Consider the following 23,626-nt stretch of genomic DNA (forward strand, 5'->3'; position numbering starts at 1 on the left):
TGACTGAGTGAAAATAATTAGTCTCCCCTGACACGTGCTGGGAGTTACACGTCTGCTGTGTAAAATGACACTTTAAGGTTCAGTGTGTAAGATGTGCCAGGATTGAAACTTAAAACAATGAACTAACATTATCAATAGAGCGTAAAGAGGTAAGACGTCTGTGTGTTGCAGAGATATCTACTGAAGTTAGCATGCTAACAGCTAGCAGCGCTCCGTCCAGGCTGTAATACCACGTGTTCCTCTAGAGGTGATAGTGAGTCACTGCAGCTGCAGTCTGCCTTCAGTACAGAGGAGAAGAAGAAGAAGAACAGCTGCTTGACGTGTGTTTGTCACCACAATGTAATTTGAAATGCAATTCAGTACCACACAACTTCTAGGAGATACGCTTCTTCTAACAATAGTCAACATTGGTTTCTCTCCCCGACCTCATGCGGTTAGTTTATATACTTTAACATTAACAGATATGTTTTGTCTAAGTCAGATACACGCAGGTCATGAGAAAGGGAGGACCTCTGGCATGTGTTCATGCATTGGTTGTGACGCTCTACAGAGCTGGACACCAGACAACTCTAGCTACAGCGTGGAGCATATGGTCTCTGTGTGAGTGTGAGTGTGTGTGAGTGTGTAAAGCTGGCATGTCTCACCACTGGTGTGTGTGCTATTTTGATTTCTCAGCATAAAGCACGATGAAGCCCACAGTTACATACGTAACATTTCAAAGAAAGCTCTGCATCTCTTCACGTTACACGTCTGTGCTGAGATTACAAGGCAATATGCCTTGCACACTATTAAACTGTTTTGGTTCACTCTTCTTGATCTCATCGTCTAAAAAGCTCTGATGTATCCACCAAATAAGCATTACATGGCAGATATACAAAGTTAGAGACGAGCTGGTGAACATAAGGAGAGAGATGTTTCCATCAGGAGCAGGTGGAGACAAAAACATCTAAAAGTACAGTAAATATTGGACTTCATGCAGTGTGTGTGTGTGTGTGTGTGTGTGTGTGTGTGTGTGTGTGTGTGTGTGTGTGTGTGTGTGTGTGTGTGTGTGTGGCTTCTCCCTGAGAGGAAGCAGAAGCTTTGAGTCTCCACAGGTGAGGAGCTGATCCGTGAGTTCTCCTGGGAGACAGAGAGAGAGTGTGTGTGTGTGTGTGTGTGTGTGTGTGTGTGTGTGTGTGTGTGTGTGTGTGTGCGTGTGTGTGTGTGTGTTTCTGTCGGAAGTGTAACGTTCACAGTCTCAGTAGGTGAGCTGTTGATCTAAGTTCTCCGAGTTTCTCTCAACCATCTGTGGCACACACACACACACACACACACACACACACACACACACACACACACACACACACACACACACACACACACACACACACAACCTGCAGGACCATCACATGACTGCAACTACCTGCTTGTTGACAGGGTACCAAACAACAACTTGTCAGCATTATGGTAAACAAAATGTGTGTGTGTGTGTGTTGGCTGCTGTCCCATCGTCCGGGCCTGAAAGGTCCGGCTCACACACAGGCTGTCCAGCACGCTCTGGTTCCCTGCCAGTGCACTGACGTCGCTGGCTAGCTCCCCTCTCCTTTCCTTTTCTTCCCTTCTCTACCAAGATGCTGTGGTTTTCTGCTACTCTCATATTCATACAGTTAAAGTTGAGAAATGTTATGTCACGGTTTCTGTCCCGTGCTGCTGAGTAGCAGCTTCAGGATCTTTCAGAACATTGTGAATGGATTCTGCAGACGACTGGTGGGAGCTGTAATTGTGCACGGGAACATTTTCTTGGCCCACATTCTCTGGTGTAATCCCTCCACAGATGATGCATCCTTCAGGATAATGCACTTTGACTGTGTTACAAGCTTTGGTTTGGTCTCCAGATCACACAATGAACCAGCAGCGTGAATTTGCATTTTCGGCAATAAAGTTTTGTTTCCAATTTTGCCAATGAAGCACTAAATATGCGCCTTTGACCGGCTTCTAATCCACAGCAATGACAGCTAAGGCTATCATGCTAAATGCTCTGGGGGTATCGTAGCATTGAGAGCAATCTGCCACGCCTAGAAAAGCTGTAAGAAATAAGTTGAAATAATCAAAACTTTGGGGCCATTATATAAACATGTTGTATTGTTAAATCAACCATAAGAAAACTTTTAACTTTTACTAGGAATTTATTTCTTTTTATTCTCATTGATGCTGAAAGTACAGTTTGAAATGAGCAGCTGGTGACCGGGCACATCAGAAAGTCACAAACAATTCTCCAACTCTGTTTTAATGAACAAATAGAAAAGATAAGATGCTATCCAAACTCAAATCCATACACTTGGAAGAATGAAACACACACACACACACACACACACACACACACACACACACACACACACACACACACACACACACACACACACACACACACACACACACACTCTGCAGGGGAGGGATGTATGTGAATTATTAAAGTTGCCAATTAGACCAGCTGACATTTAGATCAAAAACACCATGACATTGGCCTTTAGCGAGCTCTTTCTGTCTCTCCTTCTATCTCTCACACACAAACGCTCATCCTGCACCCTCACAAAGGGCACCAAAGGTAGCAGTGCTCCCTAATAAATGGATTACCACAGAGGAGGGGTCAAGCCAAGTGGACAGAGAGCAGCGGGGGACACGGGCTGAATGGTCAGTTACCTTCTAGATTTGACATTTGACATAATTGGGGAAAGGAGGAGTGGTTTACTCGCTTGATTAAACATATAATACCTGAGACAGCCAAGAAGCTTTTCATTTGATTTGAAATACTTTTCTGAACGTCAAGCGGAAGCGGATCCAGATTTCTATACTCGCGTCAGCAACCGGCTAGCTTAGCTTAGCACAAAGACTCTCACACAGGTACTTACCGGGGCGGTGAGTCGGGGTACAGGTTGTTGACCTGTGACAGAGTCTCTCTGTACGAATCAAAGTCTAAACCAGGAGGAAAGTCTTCTAAGCAGGTCGATCTCAGCTCTCCTGCTGACCCTCCGTAGGAGAACCCATCCAGACCTACAGAGACATGAAGTCAAAGCCCGACGTCAGTAGTTAAGGGAATGGATGCAATTTGTATCTTGTGCACAACAAATGACAATTAACTGGATGAGGTCATTAGTGTAATATTTGCTTAGTGCCTTTAAATGTTTACATTCTCTGGGGGAACACAAGTTATGTTACACTTGGTTACATTCTACATGATGTCTTGTGAGGTTCGTTTGTGGACTTCATTACGTGTGTTGCTCTAACAGCTACGACCTCAGAGGCCTAACTGCTCCATCGCAGTCAGTGACAAACGTTCAGACGCAGACTGACCGTAGCTCGCTCGGAGGTGAGGGTTTCGGAGTCGGCTGTCTTTGCGCAGGCTGCCGACGATGATGGTGATGCAGGAGAGGAAGAGGACCAGACCTATAACGATCCCTGCCACCACCAGCGGAGACACCAGGAGAGACGCCTCCCCTCCCGACTCCCTCTCACTCCGGCAGTCTGGGTACTCCCCATGGCTCTGGTTGGAGCTCACTGCAGGGAGAGCAAAATGTCAGGCTTGAAAGTGTGTGTGTGTGTGTGTGTGTGTGTGTGTGTGTGTGTGTGTGTGTGTGTGTGTGTGTGTGTGTGTGTGTGTGACACAGAGAGAGAGAAGCATGTTCATCTAAACTGTGACGTTACAATTGGTCACTGCGGAGAAGTTTTCTTTCACTTCCAATTAGTTATTAAACACATTTGAAAAAACACGACACCTTTAACTCACCATTGAATAAACTTTTAATTGCTTTGTTAATTGATAAATAACTATAAACTGGATAGTTAATGTATTAAGTAAAGTAACAGCACCTTGTCTTCCTCTGTGTCACTTTAATGTCTGTTTCAAGAGTAGGAAAACTGAACACTGACAAAAAACCCGTAATAACGTTTATGTTTCAGGCCAGGTGCATGTCATGTACTTGCACTAAAACAAGGAATAGAAGTCAGTATATACACATGTAATTACTATTAATTAAATGATGTAAGTTAATAATGTTAATGTTAATGTTAATAATGTTCACCAGCGAGTCACTGAGTTTGTCAGTTTGCTTGAACACATGTTCACTAACACTATATATACATTAATCAATGAATGCCCTGACATTTATAAAGGACATAAGGGACTGTTGTATAAATACATTAATATAAATCAAACACATTGTTAATAATAAACAAATGAACCAGCTGTGAGTCTGGCCTTCTGACAGCAGAGCACCAGGGGGTCGTGTTGCATAACTGCTGTCTTGCTTTGCACACATCGTCTCCGTCTTCTCTCTCCTCTTTCCAGCTCTCCTTCCCTGAGGACTTATTCCATTTCAGTGTGTGACAGATAATTAGAGCTAGAGTCAAAACACACACACACACACACACACACACACACGCTCTCAGTCATCACCGTCATTAGATTACAGAACGATCCTGTTCCTCTCCATTTCTATTTAATGTCTCATCTGTCTGTTTGCTCTGCCTGTTCACCCTCTGCCTGTTTGCCTGTCTGCCTCTTTATCTGTCTCACTGTCGGTCTGGACCTGTCTGTCTTCATTCACATCACAGCTGAGAGAGGAGACTCTACTTTTGTTTAACACAACTGTGATGTTTCTTCTTAAGTACGAGGAGCACAGAGCTGCGGGGATGTTAGACCTCATGTCATGTGATCACATCAGGAGCCGCATCAGTAACAAAACAGTTATCTCAGTTAGGCTGAGGACGTTGTAGCATCAAGGACAACTACTGCTGCCGTTTCCCGACCTTCATCAAGTGTTTAAGATAAGATGAGATAAGATGAACCTTTGTTATTCCCACAACGGGCAAATGTGCGATGTTACAGCTGCACAGGGACAGTGCAACAACCCGAGGAAGTACACAAGGAGAAGAAATAAGTCAACAGTTACAAAACAAAACAAAGTAAAACAAAAAACAAGCTAAAGGAGAGCAGGAGTTGTAACAAGCTGCCTCTTGTGCGGCGCCATTTTATATATTTAATGTAACCAAGACGTGAAGTAGTAACCCCCCCCCATCCTTAACAACGTCTGCCTCACTCCTGCGTTCTGCCTCTCTGTCCCTCTACCTTGATTTTCCACCAGACGTCCTCGTACTTCCCCACATGTCCCGGTCACCTGACACGTCTCCTTCTATAATAAGATCACATGATTGTATTTTACAGGAATATCCTGAAGCTCGTTTCTTCTTTTCTTCATGTATGTTTGAAACGATGCAACCGCTGCACTCAAATGTTTGCATAATAATAATGACTCAAATTAAGGACTAAAAGTCTAAAGAAAATCCACAAAACCCAAATGAAATGTACTTTTATGAACTACTTCAATGTGTTCATGTATCTGTGTTTGTAACACGCAGCTTGAGTTTGGACATCATCTCCACATAAATAATGCATCTCGCTTAAATTCTTGCAATTTTCAATTTACACCAACGTAAGTACAGCGGGGGCAAACAGCGACGGCATCCTTACAGTTGGAAGAATGTTTTCTGCTTTCTCTTTGTCCTTCAATGCTTTGAATATAAAGCAGGAGAAACAATCAAATCACTCCCGATATCATTTTCATTGAAGTCTCTTAGAGCTTCTCTGTTGCTCATCTCTCCTCTTTGTTTCCCCCCCCTGATCGTCTGCGTCTGTGATTCTGTTGTCTACACTCATTTGGTTTCACACAGATTCCCGAGAAGAAGAAAATGTTCTCTCACCCCAAACAATTCCCAGCAGGCTCCTCTCCCCTCCCCGTAACGTCTCCTCTCTCACACACTTCTTCTGTCTCCTCTTTCTCTCTTTTCTAACATGATTTTCTCTTCTCGTCTCTTCCTCATAAACTCCATTTTCTCTCGTCCTCTCCAGAGAGAAGTCTGGAAGGAAATCTATAATTATATAGATTTAAATTCACATAAACCCCCACACACACACACACGAGCAACACACTCCTAATAATCTTGGTAGGTCTGCTGGTTATGCTAGCGGCTGGTCCACCACCTCGGTCCTGACGGATGACCATGAAATGTTCTGCAGACGTTCATCGTCACGGCCATTTAAAGCAACTACATCTGACATTCAGAGTTGTTGTTATACATTTCCATCTAGCATGAAGCCCGTGCTGCTGGTTAGTGTGTGTGTGTGTGTGTGTGTGTGTGTGTGTGTGTGTGTGTGTGTGTGTGTAGTGCACCTTGTGGCTGTTGACAGGTTGTTGTGATACTTCACTTTGGACATTGTTTGATATAATATGGGTCTTTGTGGTGGTTTGCCAGCTGTGGACTGTCGTTGTGCATTTCAACTTGTTCCAACATTGTGATAAATGTATTTAAAATTGTAATTTAATTGCTTATTCTGTTTGCAAACTCACCTCGGCCTCGAATGAAGCTCCTTGAGGGACAAATAAATGAAGAGACGTGAGCAGGAATGAACCGTACTGCTACTTTCTTTGTACTACGTCATATTAAAAATGTCTATTCACGAGCGGTGAGAGCTCAAACCACATGGGTGCAAACGCCCTGAGCAGTGAGTCCCCTCGTTCCCCTTCTCTCTTCACTCAGTATCAAATAAATGCATACAAATGTCTACTCCCTTCTGACGGACAAAGCATTGTCTGCATGCACTCACCGTCCTGAAAGGCCAGCGGACAAAACCGTCCAGCAAATAACATTTTTATTCAAACCTCTTCAATGTAATTTAAAGACAGGAGGAGGAGAATCAAAGAGATGCAAAAGTGGAGTGAAAGAAGAAAGAGGAGGAAGAAACGGAGAGAGAGGGAAAGATTGTAATAAATGGTGATAGTGCTATATTTCAAAACCCTGAGGTGACAGGACCCAGCTGCAGAGAGGAAGCACAGAAAGAGGAACAAATGTTTTTGTGCGTGCGTGATGGCGACTGTGGGTAGTATGAGTCCCTACATGCCCACCCCATGAAATAAATCAGTATAAGTGAACAGAGGGAAGCAGGTTGGACCTATACATCTTGAGACAACTAAATATTCTCTGCACCGCAGTGTCTCACGTCGTCAACATTCATTTTGAAACCAACATTGTGAGTGACAGGATGGCCCGTACAGTATGAAGCTGAGAGGGACTGTAGAAAACATGCAGCTCATACGATCCTTGGACATCTTGAAGCCTGGACTTGTGGTTTGTTGCTTGCCACAACCCTAACCCTAACACTAACTTTAACCCTAACCCTAACCCTAACACTAACCCTAACCCTAACCCTAACCCTAACCCTAACCCACCCTAACCCTTGGTGAAAATAAGGCTAAATAGGGTGAAGCTGAGGAGAGATGTGTGTTGACTGAATCTTTTGCCAGATTGCTACCAAAAACAAGCTACTGTAAATTCATTCCTAGAGGAAAAATAATCACCAAGTTGTTAATTTACGTGCACGAAGAACCTCTTTACAGCCAGCATTAAGCTGCTGATCTCTGCATTGGCTTCAGATTCTTGCTCAAAAGCGCTCCAGCAGAGCCTCGAGCTCGCACACGCAGTGACCTCTACTGCCGTGTGTGAGGGGAGTATGGTATATGTTCATATATAATGTAACGGCAGCTGTTGTAACTCACTTTGACAGCTTGTCACTAATGCTTACTGTTCAACATGGACCCACCTCCGACACCGAATACTGTAGTGTGCTACAAAAAGCCACTTCACAACCCTGATGTTGACACTTGTCCTAAACTAAGTGTTGAGCCGAGGCCTATTCACAGCCTTTAAAATGTGCATGAGGTTCAAATTGTTTTCATGTTCTGCTTTGGTGTTTTCACAGTCAGCAGTTGTTTTACTGTCCGTTACTACAGCTGCACTTTGACATTTATAAACCTTATAGTAACAAGTTATGTGTTGAGTAATGCATCCATGAGTTTGAGGGTCTATAGAAACTCCACGTTGGTTTGATATTACAGTGACAATCATCTCAAAATACATCATGTTACAAATAATGCACTGTGCAAAAACCTAAACGCACCACTTTGCACCATAAATAAGGAGACCTAATGCAAAAGCTCTCAAAAAAAGTAGATTTTTTGCAAAGCTTTTATCGTCACGCCCTGCACTGGTGAGCCACGTGTGTGCAGAGGCTCATTGGTAAAAGAGCTTCTGCGTCAGGACTCCTGCTGAGCAACGCAAAGCCTCCTCATTTAATGAAATGAATGGCAGGGCTGCCTTTTCCTCTGGGAGTTGACAAAAGTCATTCTTTAAAATGTAAGATGTACCGCAGCTCACTGAAGGAGAAGGAGAGCTCGACAGGTAGATTAGAGTAAGAATATCTGATAGTTAGGTGGGTTTCTCTTCAGCCTGAATTTGCCTATAGAACAAATGTAAAAATATGTGTGTGTGTGTGTGTGTGTGTGTGTCTGGGTGTCCATCCAGATTAGGGAGTCACTAGCAGTCATTTATTTTTGGGTGTCACAAGCTATAATGGTTAAGAGCCAGTGATATTGACTGCCGCTGCGTACCCTGCATCACTTTGTACATTAGCTGCATACATTATACAGAAGCATCAAGCAGCCACTCAGATTCAATCTGACAGCTTGTCATTTTGAGTTACAACCACCTTCTTTTCAATATGAGATATACCATAGCGCTGGTTGACTGTACATCCACAAACACCGAGGCAGAAAGAGTTTCTCCGGGACGAACGCTCAATAAGGGACGACTGACTCAACTCGAGCCAACAGCAGCATCGACATCGATTTTCAACGTCCATAAGATTACAGTTCTGCTAGTACACGTATGCAAATCAATGCACATAGACTTGGAGCAGGGTCAAAGTGTACCCTGGTGATGAGTCATGATAAATACACACACTACATGCAGCACAGTGACGATGCTACGATATAAAACAGGCGAAAAACCTTCAAATGTCATTCAACCACCTCGACTATCCCCCATGTGTCCATCTCCTGTCCTCCATCTTTCTTCATCGCTTCTCCCTTCAACCCGTTATCCTTCCTTCTCTTCACATTCCTTCATGCTGCGCTTCAGCAGTCGCAGGCCATTCAGAGCAAACCAACAAACCACTACAGACGTTCCTCTTTTGATAGCTGACAGCTGAACTGACACACACACACACACACACACACACACACACACCCTTAGCTTCTTCTTCAAGGTCAGGACACTCTCCAGGCTCTGTTTGTACACCGTTACTCATTAAGAATCTTCTGCATATAAACAAAACAATATATAAACGTGAGAAAACTATGAAATGAATTAGAATTTGTATTAAAGGCTGATCAATGTAAAACCACAACGAGCTGTGTGTAAGATTAATAAAACAACATTGTAAATAATAAAGATCCCTATTTATATTTAGCGTTTGGTTCATTTAGTGCAGTAATACGTGGTGGATCTTTACAGAAAGCACAAACTGTAACCTTTACCAACCATCGTCATATCAACATGAGTGCGTCCAAGTAATGTGAACTGTGTGTTTAACATTTAATAAATCCCATGAACGATGACAACATCTGTGTTTCTCAGCTGTGTGGGCGTTCTGCTTCACGACCTTCAGTGACCTCTTTGTTTTACTCTCATTCACTCTCCAAACATTTGTTCCTTATATGGACCAAAGGAAGTGTTTTTGTTGCCACGCTAACGACCCATGATCCAAACAAAAAGCTGCCAAATCTCTCAGTAACCGTCCAAACACCGAGGAACAAGTTCATTTTAAATAAAAGCTTAAAAGTAACAAAGAAATAATCCAGTAAGAGTACTAATATGAGGTGACCAAATCCAATCTTCAAACACTAATTAGCTAATGGACAACATTTATCACATTTGACACTGAAGGCTAATTAAGCCGGTTACACACAACAATCAGTATCAGTGCAGTCGGACCAGGGACGCTCATTAAGATGCATTAACATCATTGCAGATGTCGGACCACACAGCTGGAGTTTTAAGCCAATCAGCCAAAGTGATCTCCACCACAGCCACTGCAGTCATTTCTCAAAGTGTTGACACGCTGCGAAGAACAAGACGTGTGTGTCGTTCCATTCCTGACATATCTTTGTAGAACAACACAAGTCAGAATGCAGGTTTCTTGCACCAAGTGGTTCTGTGTTTCTTTTCAAGACTCAATGTTTCAGCCACAAAACCATGAAGCAGTTTTTACGATCATGAACCTCTTAAAAATGTCTGTGGCATCTCGGGAAATGGGGTTTAAATTTTGCACCAAGTACGTTTTTGGTGCATCACTTTTAGATTTACTTCTCAATAAGGTTTTAATTATGCAATATGCTTAATTGTTACTCTAAAACCAGGATTTTATTATTAGTCTAACGTGCAAAAATGGAGGAGCTGAAGCACAAACGTATCTTTATCATAACACTTTATGCACGGCATCTTTTTAAACATCTTTGTCAGTTTGTCTTTTTGCACCAAATACAAAATAATGTGGATAAAAGAACGTCCGGATCTTATTGCATGATGTAGAATTGTTCTTACAGGTGTTTCCTACGTGACTTCTTTAGATGTGTTTGACGCAGGGCCCAGGCTCAGTGCCTGACCGGCCTGTAGCTAGTTGGCTGCTTTGTTTCGCCTGTCACCACGCCAAGAACTTTAGTGTACCACATATTGTTTCTTTGCTTATCACAATAAGCCGGACAGAAGGCCGTGAATAAAAAACTGCTGCGAGGAGCGGATTCTTCTCTGCATTAAAGTACGGAAAGTTGGCACTGAGCGTCTTTTTACGTCCTCCAAATTTTCTACATTGTTCGGTCGATTTGAGATTATTTAAAGTGCGCTACTGCAGCACAGTAAGGACACTGCTGGGACTCCACTGCTCTCTCTCCTGAGTCACGACAGTAGTTTCTCCTTGCTTTCTGAAACGGCGACTGCACCTGACCTGAGCTGAGTTTGCATCCGCCGACAAAAGGTGCTCATTAACCTCTCAGCTGGTGTTGTTATTGTCTCATTATACTTAAGAAGGGATTTATTTTAGAGAGGACGTGAGGATGCCCCAAGAGGAGAGCAGTTCTCACTTTCTTACCTTCACTTTTTGTAAGTTGCTCTCTGATAAATGTTTCAGTTGCCACTAACTCTCAAACAGCCGCTAAACACAAGTCCAGAATCCTTCTGCAGTGTGTGTCGGTCAGATTATACACCCTCTCCATGCATGTTTATTAGAGTGTGTGTTCAGCATCAGAAGCGACAGGATGCTGGAGATATTCCACTGCTTGCAGAAGCGATATTGTTCCTCCTCTTCTGACACGTGAGCAGTCTTAACACTAAAAATATCCCTTTCAGAAAGACTCCAGTGAAACACGACTGTTTCTATGGAATATTCAGGAGTAAGAACAACCATGTGTACACGGAGGCACTGCACACTCAGGGTTTGCAATTAAATGAAGGGAATCATTTCAAGTGTCTTCACTTAACAGATTAACACAATTTCACACTGATTATAACATCACGATGTTGTAGTAGTTTAGGTTTTGGAAGGTTGAACAGTAAAAGATGCACAGAATCTTTATTTGCAGAGGATGGAGTTGTGGAAGTGACATAAAGTGACAGATGCTATCTCCTCACTTGTGCAGTGTGCTGGAAAAGCTTCAACCTTCCTGCAGCCTGGTCAAAGGACAACAGGGGTCTCCGAGAGGACATCTCACACACACACACACACACACACACATCTCTCTTTCCCTCCGTGCTTCTCTGCTGTCTTGCTCTTCCCCTTCCTTTAGTCTCTCCGATCCTTCCTGTTGTTGTATTGTCTGTTTGTTGATTCGTGTTTGGAGGAGGGAGGACATTGGCCATTAAACCATCATGTTGCATTACAGTAGGGGAAGGAGGAGGAGAAAAGAAAAGGGAGACCCTGAACGCATCTTTGATGACCACATAAGAGGGTTATTGAGATCACCTATTGTGCACGGTGCAGGGACTGGCTCCTAATTAATATGTATATATATATATATATATATATATATATATATATATATATATATATATATATATTCATACACATTTCCTCATTGTTGAAGAGACATTTGTTTGTTATCAAACTGTTTGGTTTATTATTAAAGAGGCGTTTTAGCATTATTATAAAGAAGGTTTTCTTTCGTTTTAAGTTACTTGTGAGATTTGTTTCTGCAAGTAATTCTTTTTAATTTTTAAGAGGTTGGGAGAATGTTCTCAGGCTTCTTCCCGATCTGCAAAAATCTGAGGAATCAGTATCGCTAGTAAGTGAACGCAGAACCATTCAAGAGCCCTTCAGTGAGTACAGTGAGGTGAACACATCAACGCTCACATCACATCATCACGCCCAAAACCCACTTTACAACCGCTGCACAAAAGGTTAATATCTTAGCAAGTATTTGTTCAGATTATGGTTGTTTCTGTGAGAGTTCAGTGAAGTCAGTTCCCTTTTAAAACACCGTGTGGATGGAGATTTGTCACAGCATGTGAGCAATTAGGAATTAAGCAAGAGTCAATTTAACCTCTTCTCATTTTATGCTTGATCATAAAATGTATTAAGGGCTCATTGATTAAGGTTTCATGGCAAAGTAACACACAGAACACACACCCTTCTTCTCTCATAGCGATGCTTTTCAATTTGCAGCTTGCACATTGTCTCCATACATGTCTGAATAAAGCCTGAAGGAGCAAATACACGCCTCATGCTCGACCAGAATACACCAGCGATGTTTGTATTGCGTGTGTGAAGACGGCTGTATTGGCTGTAATTCCTGCCTTTAACATCAAGTAAATGAATGATTGATTGTGAAGGCGTAAGAAGACAGTGCTCTGTTAAAGAGAATGGACTATTAAGTATGTATTAAGTTACTCTCCCCTGTGGGTAGACCTTCATGTACTGAGAGCTGGCCAGCAGTGAGCCGGTTGAGGCCATCACAGCAGAGTCAGAGCTCCAATAATATTGGAAAGCACAAAGAAACCAATGCATGCCTTCAGCAAGGTAAACCGAAGACGCGTTCAGAAGTCCTTGTACTTCTTTCACTGCAGAAGTCTTCACGGTTTGTTTGTGCGAGGCCTATGGATCCTTTACACACATTAGTTCCCTCAACCTCAGGCCTGATGCTGGTTCAAGGTTGACAGCTCGTCAAGATGAGTGACAGGTGCGGTGTTATGAGCCCAGTGACGATGGAGAGGGCGAGACGAGCCGCACACTTTGCTGACTCCCGGCAAAATGCAGACAGTAGATTCAAATCATAGATGTTTGACAGACATGTGAGCAAAACACAACGTCTTAAATCCTGCAAATGGAGCTCATTGTACTTTTCTCTTGTGTCTTTAAGATTGCAAGTGTTCTGCTGTTGTTTTATTGGACAGGGGGAACGTATAGGCCTACTGTATTTGAACCAGGGCCACGGCCCCCTGCTGCCCCCCCCTGACAGAGTTAGAAAGTCAATCACACACGACAGAATGACCACAAAGAGACGGCACACGACCACAACATCTGGGTGTGTTGCTCCTTTGCAGGAGGGTTAGGAGGAGATTCACTTTTCTGTATCAAGGGGCCGTTTTCTCATAATCCCTCCATGGCTGCAGACTATTTGAAGTTACAAATATCAGCTATTTGTTGATATTATTTCATATTATAATACATTTAAATTGTTTAATTGGCTTTCACTGAATAAAGGATGTAACTATTAATGTACAGTTTCTAAAACCACCCCCTTTTATCCCTTTGCGTGCACATGCATGTAACTTCAGACAGCGAAACCTTGATGTATAATCTCCTCTATGAACCAGTATAATATCCTCTATGAACCAGTATAATCTCCTCTATGAACCAGTATAATATCCTCTATGAACCAGTATAACCTCCTCTACCAGTATAATCCTCTATGAACCACTATAATATCCTCTATGAACCAGTATAATATCATGTATGAACCACTATAATCTCCTCTATGAACCACTATAATCTCCTCTATGAACCAGTATAATCTCCTCTATGAACCAGTATAATCTCCTCTATGAACCAGTATAATCTCCTCTATGAACCAGTATAATCTCCTCTATGAACCACTATAATCTCCTCTATAACCAGTATAATATCCTCTATGAACCAGTATAATATCCTCTATAAACCAGTATAATCTCCTCTATGAACCAGTATAATATCCTCTATGAACCAGTATAATATCCTCTATGAACCAGTATAATCTCCTCTATGAACCACTATAATCTCCTCTATAACCAGTATAATATCCTCTATGAACCAGTATAATATCCTCTATGAACCAGTATAATCTCCTCTATGAACCACTATAATCTCCTCTATAACCAGTATAATATCCTCTATGAACCAGTATAATATCCTCTATAAACCAGTATAATCTCCTCTATGAACCAGTATAATATCCTCTATGAACCAGTATAATATCCTCTATGAACCAGTATAATCTCCTCTATGAACCAGTATAATCTCCTCTATAAACCAGTATAATCTCCTCTATGAACCAGTATAATCTCCTCTATGAACCAGTATAATCTCCTCTATGAACCAGTATAATCTCCTCTATAAACCAGTATAATCTCCTGTATGAACCAGTATAATATCCTCTATGAACCAGTATAATCTCCTCTATGAACCAGTATAATCTCCTCTATGAACCAGTATAATCTCCTCTATGAACCAGTATAATCTCCTGTATGAACCAGTATAATCTCCTCTATGAACCAGTATAATCTCCTCTATGAACCAGTATAATCTCCTGTATGAACCAGTATAATCTCCTCTATGAACCAGTATAATATCATGTATGAACCACTATAATCTCCTCTATGAACCAGTATAATCTCCTCTATGAACCAGTATAATCTCCTCTATGAACCAGTATAATCTCCTCTATAACCAGTATAATATCCTCCATCTACCATGTAGGTTAAGCAGTTATGACATTAACACATCGCAGTGGTTCTCTAAGTACAATAGTGCATTCATTCTTAACGTGACACACTAACGCACAAACACATATCAGTATTAAAATTGGGATGTGTATTAAGATGAGGTAGTATGTGGGTCACAAAACATCTCTGTGTATGTGAATATGTGTCAGAATACATCATACATCCCCTTAATCTCTCCCTCCCTCCCTCCCTCTCCCTCCCATGTAGAATAGATGGCAGAGAGAAAGATTATCACACCCTGCTGGCCCACATTCGTGCCTTCTTCCCGTTTAATCATCCTCCCCTTTCCTCGCTCGCTCAGCTGCTCCGACCATCCCTTGTTGTTATTGCTGTTGTTGCTTATTTGAATTGTTTATCGGCATAAAACGAAACACTGACGCGCTGATGCTGATGACGATGACGATGACGTCACCGCTTATGAATTATGGGAATGATTCAGAAGAACGAGGTATTCAGCACAGTTATATTTCATAACATGTGGAAGCGTTGAGTGCCCTTTTACACGACTTGCTTTGATGTGATTTCATCTTTGTGGGAAGCTAGAAAAGTCAATTCTATTTTATTTAAATTGCTCAATATCACACATTTACATTCTGTTACAGCATATCACACACTCTACCCTGCGAGCCTCAAATCTCATAATTAAAAACTCCCCCAAAAACCCTTTTAATGGGGAAACAAGAGGATAAAGAAGGTTTTTGGTTTCAGGTTTCTTGCTAAACGCTCGCTGAGAGTTCGTCTGTAACGCCCGTCAATCCAGGCAAGGACACATTTGCATCACCGGCCTCCTGAGTGATCGCATCTTTCAAGTACTCCTTAAAGAAATCCGCTCGTCTGCTGCGTTACCAGATGCAACATACAGGATCAATATCAATCAATCTCTTTGTATTCAGTGTTGAGATGAGCTTCATCGCATAATTACAGTAACTCTTTTTTAAAAGCAAAATGTCTCATCATCTTTTCAACTCAGTGTGACTGAACCGAATCAGAAATAAATCCTGGCACTGACTGCAGTATATCCTTCTGTGATTGGTCAGTGATCTCTGTAAATCCATCTTTGATTGATCAATATACTCTTTATCAAGGTGTGATTGGTCAATTCCTATAAAATGTCAATTCTGATTGGTGAATCAGCCTCATAGATAGAAACACTGACAATCCAGCTGTGATTGGTTTATCAGGACTTCAGCTCTGCAGAAAATACCATGCTTGATCCACACACACACACACACACACACACACACACACACACACACACACACACACACACACACACACACACACCTACACATTTGACCATTTCCACTGAGGCTTCTGCTAAAATTCAGAAAATAAGTTCCCCCTGATTGATAAGTGTCCGCCTGTCATATTCATCTGAAGTGCTCGGACTCGCTTCATCTCCTTTGTGGCTCAGCTTGTTGCTACACGTTTTCTCGCCAATGACGACTGACAAAATGGCAGAAAGCAGTAAACCCACACTCCAGACTTGATTAGCATCACAGATATAACGTCTGTTTTTATAAATGTATGCTCTTCCTCTCTTCATGGGAAGGCAGAGCTGCTTCTAAATGCATGCTGGGAAAAAACACCAGCGTCTCTCAAAAGGCTTTAGCAGGTAGACAAGGTGAAAAGACTTAAACTGTGTCCCGAATCAATACTACATAATCATTTAATAGATACTAATCATCATATTTTACTGTTTTAGCAGCTAGGTTTTTTATATTTATATTATATTATGTATTTCATAGACATGATTTAATACTGTTTACTCACAACCAACATTTTACTTATTTTATCCCCTTTTTGTGTATCACCTCCATTTCCTTTGTGCAATGCATTGTGGGAGTCGAATAGTGTGCATTAAAACGCAATATTTGGTATGCTGTCTGCTTTGAGGTTATAGTGTGGATGTGGGACATATGGAGTCTTAACAGCGTGTTAAACATACACAGTCAACAGCAGATTGAGCATGAACGTGTCACACATAATGATATAGAGCTTTTCTACCTCTTAACACACTCTTCTCCTCACTTATGGATCTTGCCGTGTGGTTTGCATGCATTAAAAAGAAGAAAGTAAGACGACTGAACAGCAAACAACCCGTTTGACAATTGTTTGATGCCTCTCCTGTTACACAATAATCTCTCTGACGACATTATCACCTTTCTGGCCTGACGAGACCGTTAAAAGCTGTGAAATTGTTTTGACATTTCAAAGAAGAAAGGTGTAGAGGCAGAGGTGTCCACGGAGAGTTTGACAGGCAAGTTCAACCTCAGCAAACCTCAGCTCATATATATATATATATATATATATATATATATATTATATATATATATATATATATATATATATATATATATATATATATATATATATATATATATATATATATATATATATATATATAAAATATATATAATATATATATATATTATATATATATATATATATGTATATATATATATATATATATATAATGGTGTCCGTTTCAAATCAGGGAATTGTAGTCTGTCAATCCGTCCGGTAACAAAAGAATCAGCAGGATCCCCAACAGACTGATTTGTTGAAAATATGTCTGTTTCTGCCGACCCATCCAACGATCTGCCAGAAAGTGTTTCTGTCTGTTGGTGTGTCGGGTAGCTGGAGAAGGATTACACTCAATCCAGTAAGTGCCGGTGGCTCAGTGGCAACAGTCAGACGAATAAAAGCCAAAATAGTCATAACATCATATCACAGAAGCCCATTTCAGACAGAGCGACCTCTCCCTTTTGAATTATAAGACTGATATCTTTCTCTGCCTGACCCTCCACTCACACTGTCTGAGTCTCTTTCTTTCCATGTGTGATTCCCTGTGTGGCTCTTGCCCTTTTGCTCATCCCTCTCTCTGTCTCCCCCCTCCCTCCCTCGCTCTCAGAAGTGCTGTGTAGGGGATAACAACGGGTGAGAAAGAAGGTGGAGGAGAGGCAGAGGAGATGATGGAAGAGGTGGAGAGGGAAGGAAGAAGCGATGTTTAATCATGTTAAAACAACAGCAGCACACACCCCCTCTGTGTAGCCTTCCTCTCTGGACACACACATGTACAAACACACACATTTATGAATTGCACGTGTTATATAACATGTTGAAGTGTCCATCCATTCATCCTCCAACTAACAGTTACAGTCTTTCCTTTAAATATTTATTCTTCTCTTTGATTTATAAAAGTGATCCCATCTGTCGCGTCTATTCTCAATCTGTCCATCCATCCGTCTCAAATCAGTCACATCGAAGAGCATATTAAATATTTAAGTCTGTTTATTCTTCCACTTCCATCCATCAGATTGTTATCCATCGAAGTGAACGTGAAGCGTCACGTGAAGCGAGCATGAAGCGAGCGTGAAGCGTCACGTGAAGCGAGCGTGTCTGGAGTCAACGATCACAGCTGATCAGCTGTAGAGACTTTTCATGCTAATACTAATAAAGCAGCAGCCGCCTGGTACCTGTCTAACAAACACCTGGACATGAATAACAACCTGCATTCTGTCCTTATACAGATGACTGTGTCCTGTTTAGAGGCCCAGGGACACAATGTCTTTATATCGTTTATGCATTATTTCCAGAAATAAGAGCTTTGGGACGGTCTTCAAGATGGCGCACCAGAACAACTTCCTGTTCAAATATCAAATCAGAGACTCTGGATGTACCTCAGGTCTTTCTAAATGTTCCATGACAGGTGCAGGTGTGAGGTGACGACATTTAACACTTGAGCTGCTTTGAACAGCAAACATGTTCGTGCAAAAAGACAAAACACAAGACGTTGTCAAAAATGTGCACGCTGTCTTACTGTCCTCCAGGTCTGTTCTTATTACACTATAGTAGGTAACAGAACGTGCCTGCAGCACCTGGAAGGCTGTTCCTCCTCCACAACAATCATGTGACTTTAACAAGATAAATAAAAAGATCTTAAAGATTTCAGTTCTAAAGTAAGTAAAGCTTTATTAGTCTAAATATAATAACTATGATGCTTTAGAAAACACTGAACTGTAAGTATTGCAAACCGTTTTGTTGTAAATAAGTCGTATGATCTTTAATGTTTGAAACTCTACTTCATCATCCTGGTGACATTGAACAGCTGAGCCAATACGTCCATTTCCAAATGGCAAAGTTAATGAACTGAAGAGGAGGGTGCAGCGAGTGTGCTGAAGTCAAAGGGGGAGCCAGTGTTAGTCAATACTGGCACTAAAGACATTAGCAAAGACATTTACCCTTCACTTCTCCTTCCTCTCCCTCCCTCCCACTCTCCCCCTTTCCTTATTCTTTCAAACGTTCCAAGCCACCTCCCTCAATTTCCCTCTCTGCTCCTCTCCTCCGCCCGACTTCCCCTCGAGAGTGATGCCGTGTTCCCCCGACATCCATTTCACTTCCTGCTGTACCTTGCTCCTGTCCGCTGCTTTCCTTGTTTCATATCTTACCCTTCCTTTCCTTTTACTTCACACACCATCACCCTGATTCTCCAGGTGTTTTATTTTAAAGGGATAGACGGACTCTCTCTTACACAGGCCCAACACACACACACACACACACACACACACACACACACACACACACACACACACACACACACACACACACTCACACACACGCACACACACACATGACAACCTGTGGTGTGTATTAATTGTCTTTGGGCCCTGATGGGGGCTAGTGAGGTGGAACAGCTTTGGTATTTGCTGACCTGCTGGGCCATGAAATCTCCCTGCATATGCACGCGCCTCATATCCAACAACCTTACACTTTGACTTGATTGGACGCGAGCGCAGACGGATGGTTGGACGGACGGACCAAGCGAGATCGGTGGATGAGATAGAAGGTAAAAGGCCGTTAAATGAAGTTTTTCCTCCCATTTCCATAAAGCTTGGGAATGTGATGATTGATGGCTCCGTGGCGTCGTGGCACAGCGCTGAGAGATGGATAGAAGATGTGTGCAGTGAGGGGGAACAGAAGGAGATTCCATTTCAGATCTGTCCTCATCTGATGCACACACATGCCTGTGCTCTAATATGTAGATTGTGTTTAGCGTTATCTTTTGTTATGTGAGAGGGCGGGGAATGAGTATACACACACTCACACACACACACTCACACACACACACAAACAGCCACGGGGCCCCTTCATTGAAAGCCATGCACACAAATACTCATATCTGTTTAGATAATCTGTTTTATGTCACTGTCACATCTTCATCGGTCAAGGTCACATTGAGTTTTGAGACACCATGTATTTGTCTTTTACAGGATAAGATTGTTTAGTTTGGTCACTAATATATGTAGTTTTTATTATCTAAATAAGTGCTGAATATCTATATTTGTAATTTCTATTTAGTCTTATTTTTCTCTCTTTTTTATACCTTTAAAATATTTCAAGTTCAAGGAAGTATCTGAACAAAATATAGAGAAAAACAAGATGTTTACTGAGTGACTCTTCAGATATAAACACAGATGTGGATGTTGATGCAGCAGCAGCCCTCTGGCACAAACAGCTGTGGTACATGTCCGACTCCACCAAAAGGTGGGTCAGGACAAAGTTTCCCGAACCCTCGTTCATCGTGGAAAGTTGAGTGATTTATTTGGTTGAAGTGGCGCACATCTCAACAGCAGATGATGCACCCAACAGTGAAGGATACCCAAAGTATTAATGTGTTATTAAAACTACTCTGAAAGACAGAAAACAAGAGTTTAATCTCTGGTTTCACAGATAAAACCTGGACACCACTAATGAAAAACACATTTAAAGGAGAAATGCAAGAGATATTAGACTTCAGTGAGTACGTCATCTGACTTCACTATATGTCAACAAGTCCTCATACCGACAGTAAATGTTTGTGCCAACCACCAAGACTACATTACTCTTTCTATTCCTCTTGTTTCTGTTGTTTTAAAGGCATTCTTGGAAATATTGATATGCATTAACTAAAAGCAACAAAATAACATCTGGAACATCATAATCTGCTGATATCCAACCCTGTGCTGCATCTTGAGGGCGAACAGCTGATGTCATTGATCCAGGTGTTTGGATCGTCGAGCATCTGGACTCTTGATCCGGCCTTTTTAAGGGATTACACAGGACTGTGTAAAATGTCAACCTTTTCAATAAGCCACATGGAGGAATACCTTGACATATCTATAGTGCCCTTCCCAAAGCTTTGTATCTGTCTTTTCCCTCTGTTCTTTTATTCATCATTCTTTTTCTTTTCCTAGGAGGGAAGCGATGTTGGTGGAGGTCTAAACGCCCTGCAGCGGACGGGGGGGGGGTTTCAGGTGTCAAGAGAGGGAGAGAAGTCAGAGCGGGATGTGAATAATAGATCACAGAGGGGAAGAGAAAGTGGGTAAGAGTCGGGAGGGAAGGTGGGAGATGGAGGAAAAGAGAAATAGATATAAAGAGGGTGTCAGAAGGACAAAGAGTCAGAGAGAGAAGAAGTCTGGGAGGACGCAGAGTTTTTCTTGGAGGGCAACCGTGAGCGGAAAACACACATCCATAAAAGCCATGCATCTGCTCCGTCTCTGCCCTGCTCTCAATGTGGTCAGGCGTCGTTGCATAAGACAGCGATTCATCTTTTATTGAGATGGGAAGCTTCCACAAATACGTCTACCTCTGGAGTTTAAAAGCTCAACCTGTAATCCAGCTAAAAATAAACAAAAGCAAAACCCAGCAAACAACCAATTACACAGAAGGAGCTCACGAGACACCTCCGTCCTTTCTTCATTACTGCATTGAAAAGTGTTTTTCTGGAGGATTATATTTCCAGACTCACTTTGTGACTGCTGACTGACAAAGATCAAACACAGCTAACAATAATGTGGAATCAAAGACAATAGTTTTGTAGCCAGATCTCCATCTATCACACCGTCAGGGACTCCAACACCGTCCAGTGTGACACTGATTAATCAAGAGTATATATTTAGTTTGTATACATGACACATATTCAACGGGTCATATAATCTGTTACAGTTTACAGGTGTTGTATCCTCGTGGTTACAACCTTTGTCTTACCTTTTTTGTTTTCCACTAGAGTAATTCCAGCATAATAACAACAAGAAAGAAAAGTTGTGTTTTCTTACCTGAGCAGATCAATTTCATCAGCATGAACCCCCGCTCAAAGAGTTTCCTATTGGCACATCTCAACAGGCAGGAAGCCAACTTCAACTGGTCTCTACCACACAGTGCTGCAATATGTGTATCTACACAGACACAGAGAGAGAAAGAGACAGAGATCAGCACATTAGTGAGAAGACGGGCCTAAAGAGAGCAGGGGAAGAAAACAAACAGCAGGCAGGTAGATGGAGAATGTAGAGAAATAAATGAAGAGTGTGAGAGACGCTGTGTTGTTTTACCACGAGAAAGGGAGAGGGAGAGAGAGAGAAGGAGGGAGGGGGAGAGGGAGGGAGGAGAGACTGATGTGCGAGTCACAACCTCCAAACCCGGCTGTTTATAAGCCCCAGGCAATGTGTGTGTCCGTGTGTGTGTGTGTGTGAGAGAAGTAGTCAAGTGGCCACCCACGCCCCCCCCCCCTGTGAGTGTGTCCGTACGTGTGTGTTCCTTGCTCTTTCCGGAACATAGCCACAGGGTTCAAATGTTCCAATCAATACCTGAACCACTCTCACACAAATACATATACGCAAATACTACTGCTTTATTACAGGATGTAAGAAGTAGAAGGAGAACTTCACATGTAAACAAAGGTCTTTTCACAGCAAGGCAGACCCTCTTCTCTCCCCAAGTCTCTTTCTGTGGAACTCTGCTATAATCTTTAATATACATTCAAAACATACGTATTCCCTGTTTGTGACTACAGATAAACTCATATGATGCAAGAAGAAGCTCACAGCTGATACTGGACGTGTTCCTGGGTTTGTTTGATGGACTCTTACTACCAGAACAATTCAATTTAGATCCAGGTTTTACAACTTCCTGTTCATGCTTTTTTCCAATTGATTGTTTGTTTTACTAGAGATCATAACCATCAGTCGGGAACCGTTGGGGTTGTCGGCCGATAAAGACACATATTGAGACATGGTGCACGGTAGTGGTCTCTACAAACAGTTGCGTTTCGTCAACCCGTTCCAGGTTGTCACACACTCTGTCCCTGTCGAGTCACGCCGATGAGATGTCATGCTGCACTTCCTCTAATTCTGATAAATCATGAATGCTGTGTAAAATCTAATCCCTCACTTCCTCTTTCTCTGTGTGTGTGTGTGTGTGTGTGTGTGTGTGTGTGTGTGTGTGTGTGTGTGTGTGTGTGTGTGTGTGTGTGTGTGTGAACCTACGATGCATTTTGCTTTGTTGTTACATAACTGTCCCTGCTCACACAGACAGATATTACAGACACACTCTGGCAGCGAGACTCAACTATCTCTCTTCTCTCACACACACACACACACACACACACACACACACACACACACACACACACACACACACACACACACACACACACACACACACACACACACAGCGAGTGAGCGAGAGAACAGAACTCAAAGGATTTGTGTGTCGGCTCCAACCCGACTGCATGAAGAACTGAAGCTCCAGGGGAACAGCTACAACTTGAGGAGTGTGTGAGAGAAGAACACACACCCTGACTTCATCTAAATGACAGTAAATGAGAGCTAAAAATCACAAAACAAATTAACATGACTTAACATAACATGGTGCAGTACTCAGGGTTTTGACTTATTAGGTTGTTAGT

The 23,626-nt window shown here is 42.1% G+C and overlaps 1 protein-coding gene across 1 annotated transcript in view; it reads right to left on the reverse strand.

Annotated features, from left to right (window-relative positions):
* Window positions 1-23,626, reverse strand: part of bean1 (brain expressed, associated with NEDD4, 1) — a 31,592-nt gene that overhangs the window by 2,199 nt on the left and 5,767 nt on the right. The window contains exons 2-4 of the mRNA XM_029449158.1: window positions 21,999-22,118; window positions 3,331-3,534; window positions 2,889-3,030 (exon numbers count right to left, since the gene is read on the reverse strand). Of these exons, the coding sequence (XP_029305018.1) occupies window positions 2,889-3,030; window positions 3,331-3,534; window positions 21,999-22,023 (371 nt within the window). The 5' untranslated portion in view covers window positions 22,024-22,118. The remainder of the gene's footprint in view (window positions 1-2,888; window positions 3,031-3,330; window positions 3,535-21,998; window positions 22,119-23,626) is intronic.

The sequence above is a fragment of the Cottoperca gobio genome, chromosome 15 (genome assembly GCF_900634415.1).
Source record: "Cottoperca gobio chromosome 15, fCotGob3.1, whole genome shotgun sequence".
NCBI lineage: Eukaryota > Metazoa > Chordata > Actinopteri > Perciformes > Bovichtidae > Cottoperca > Cottoperca gobio.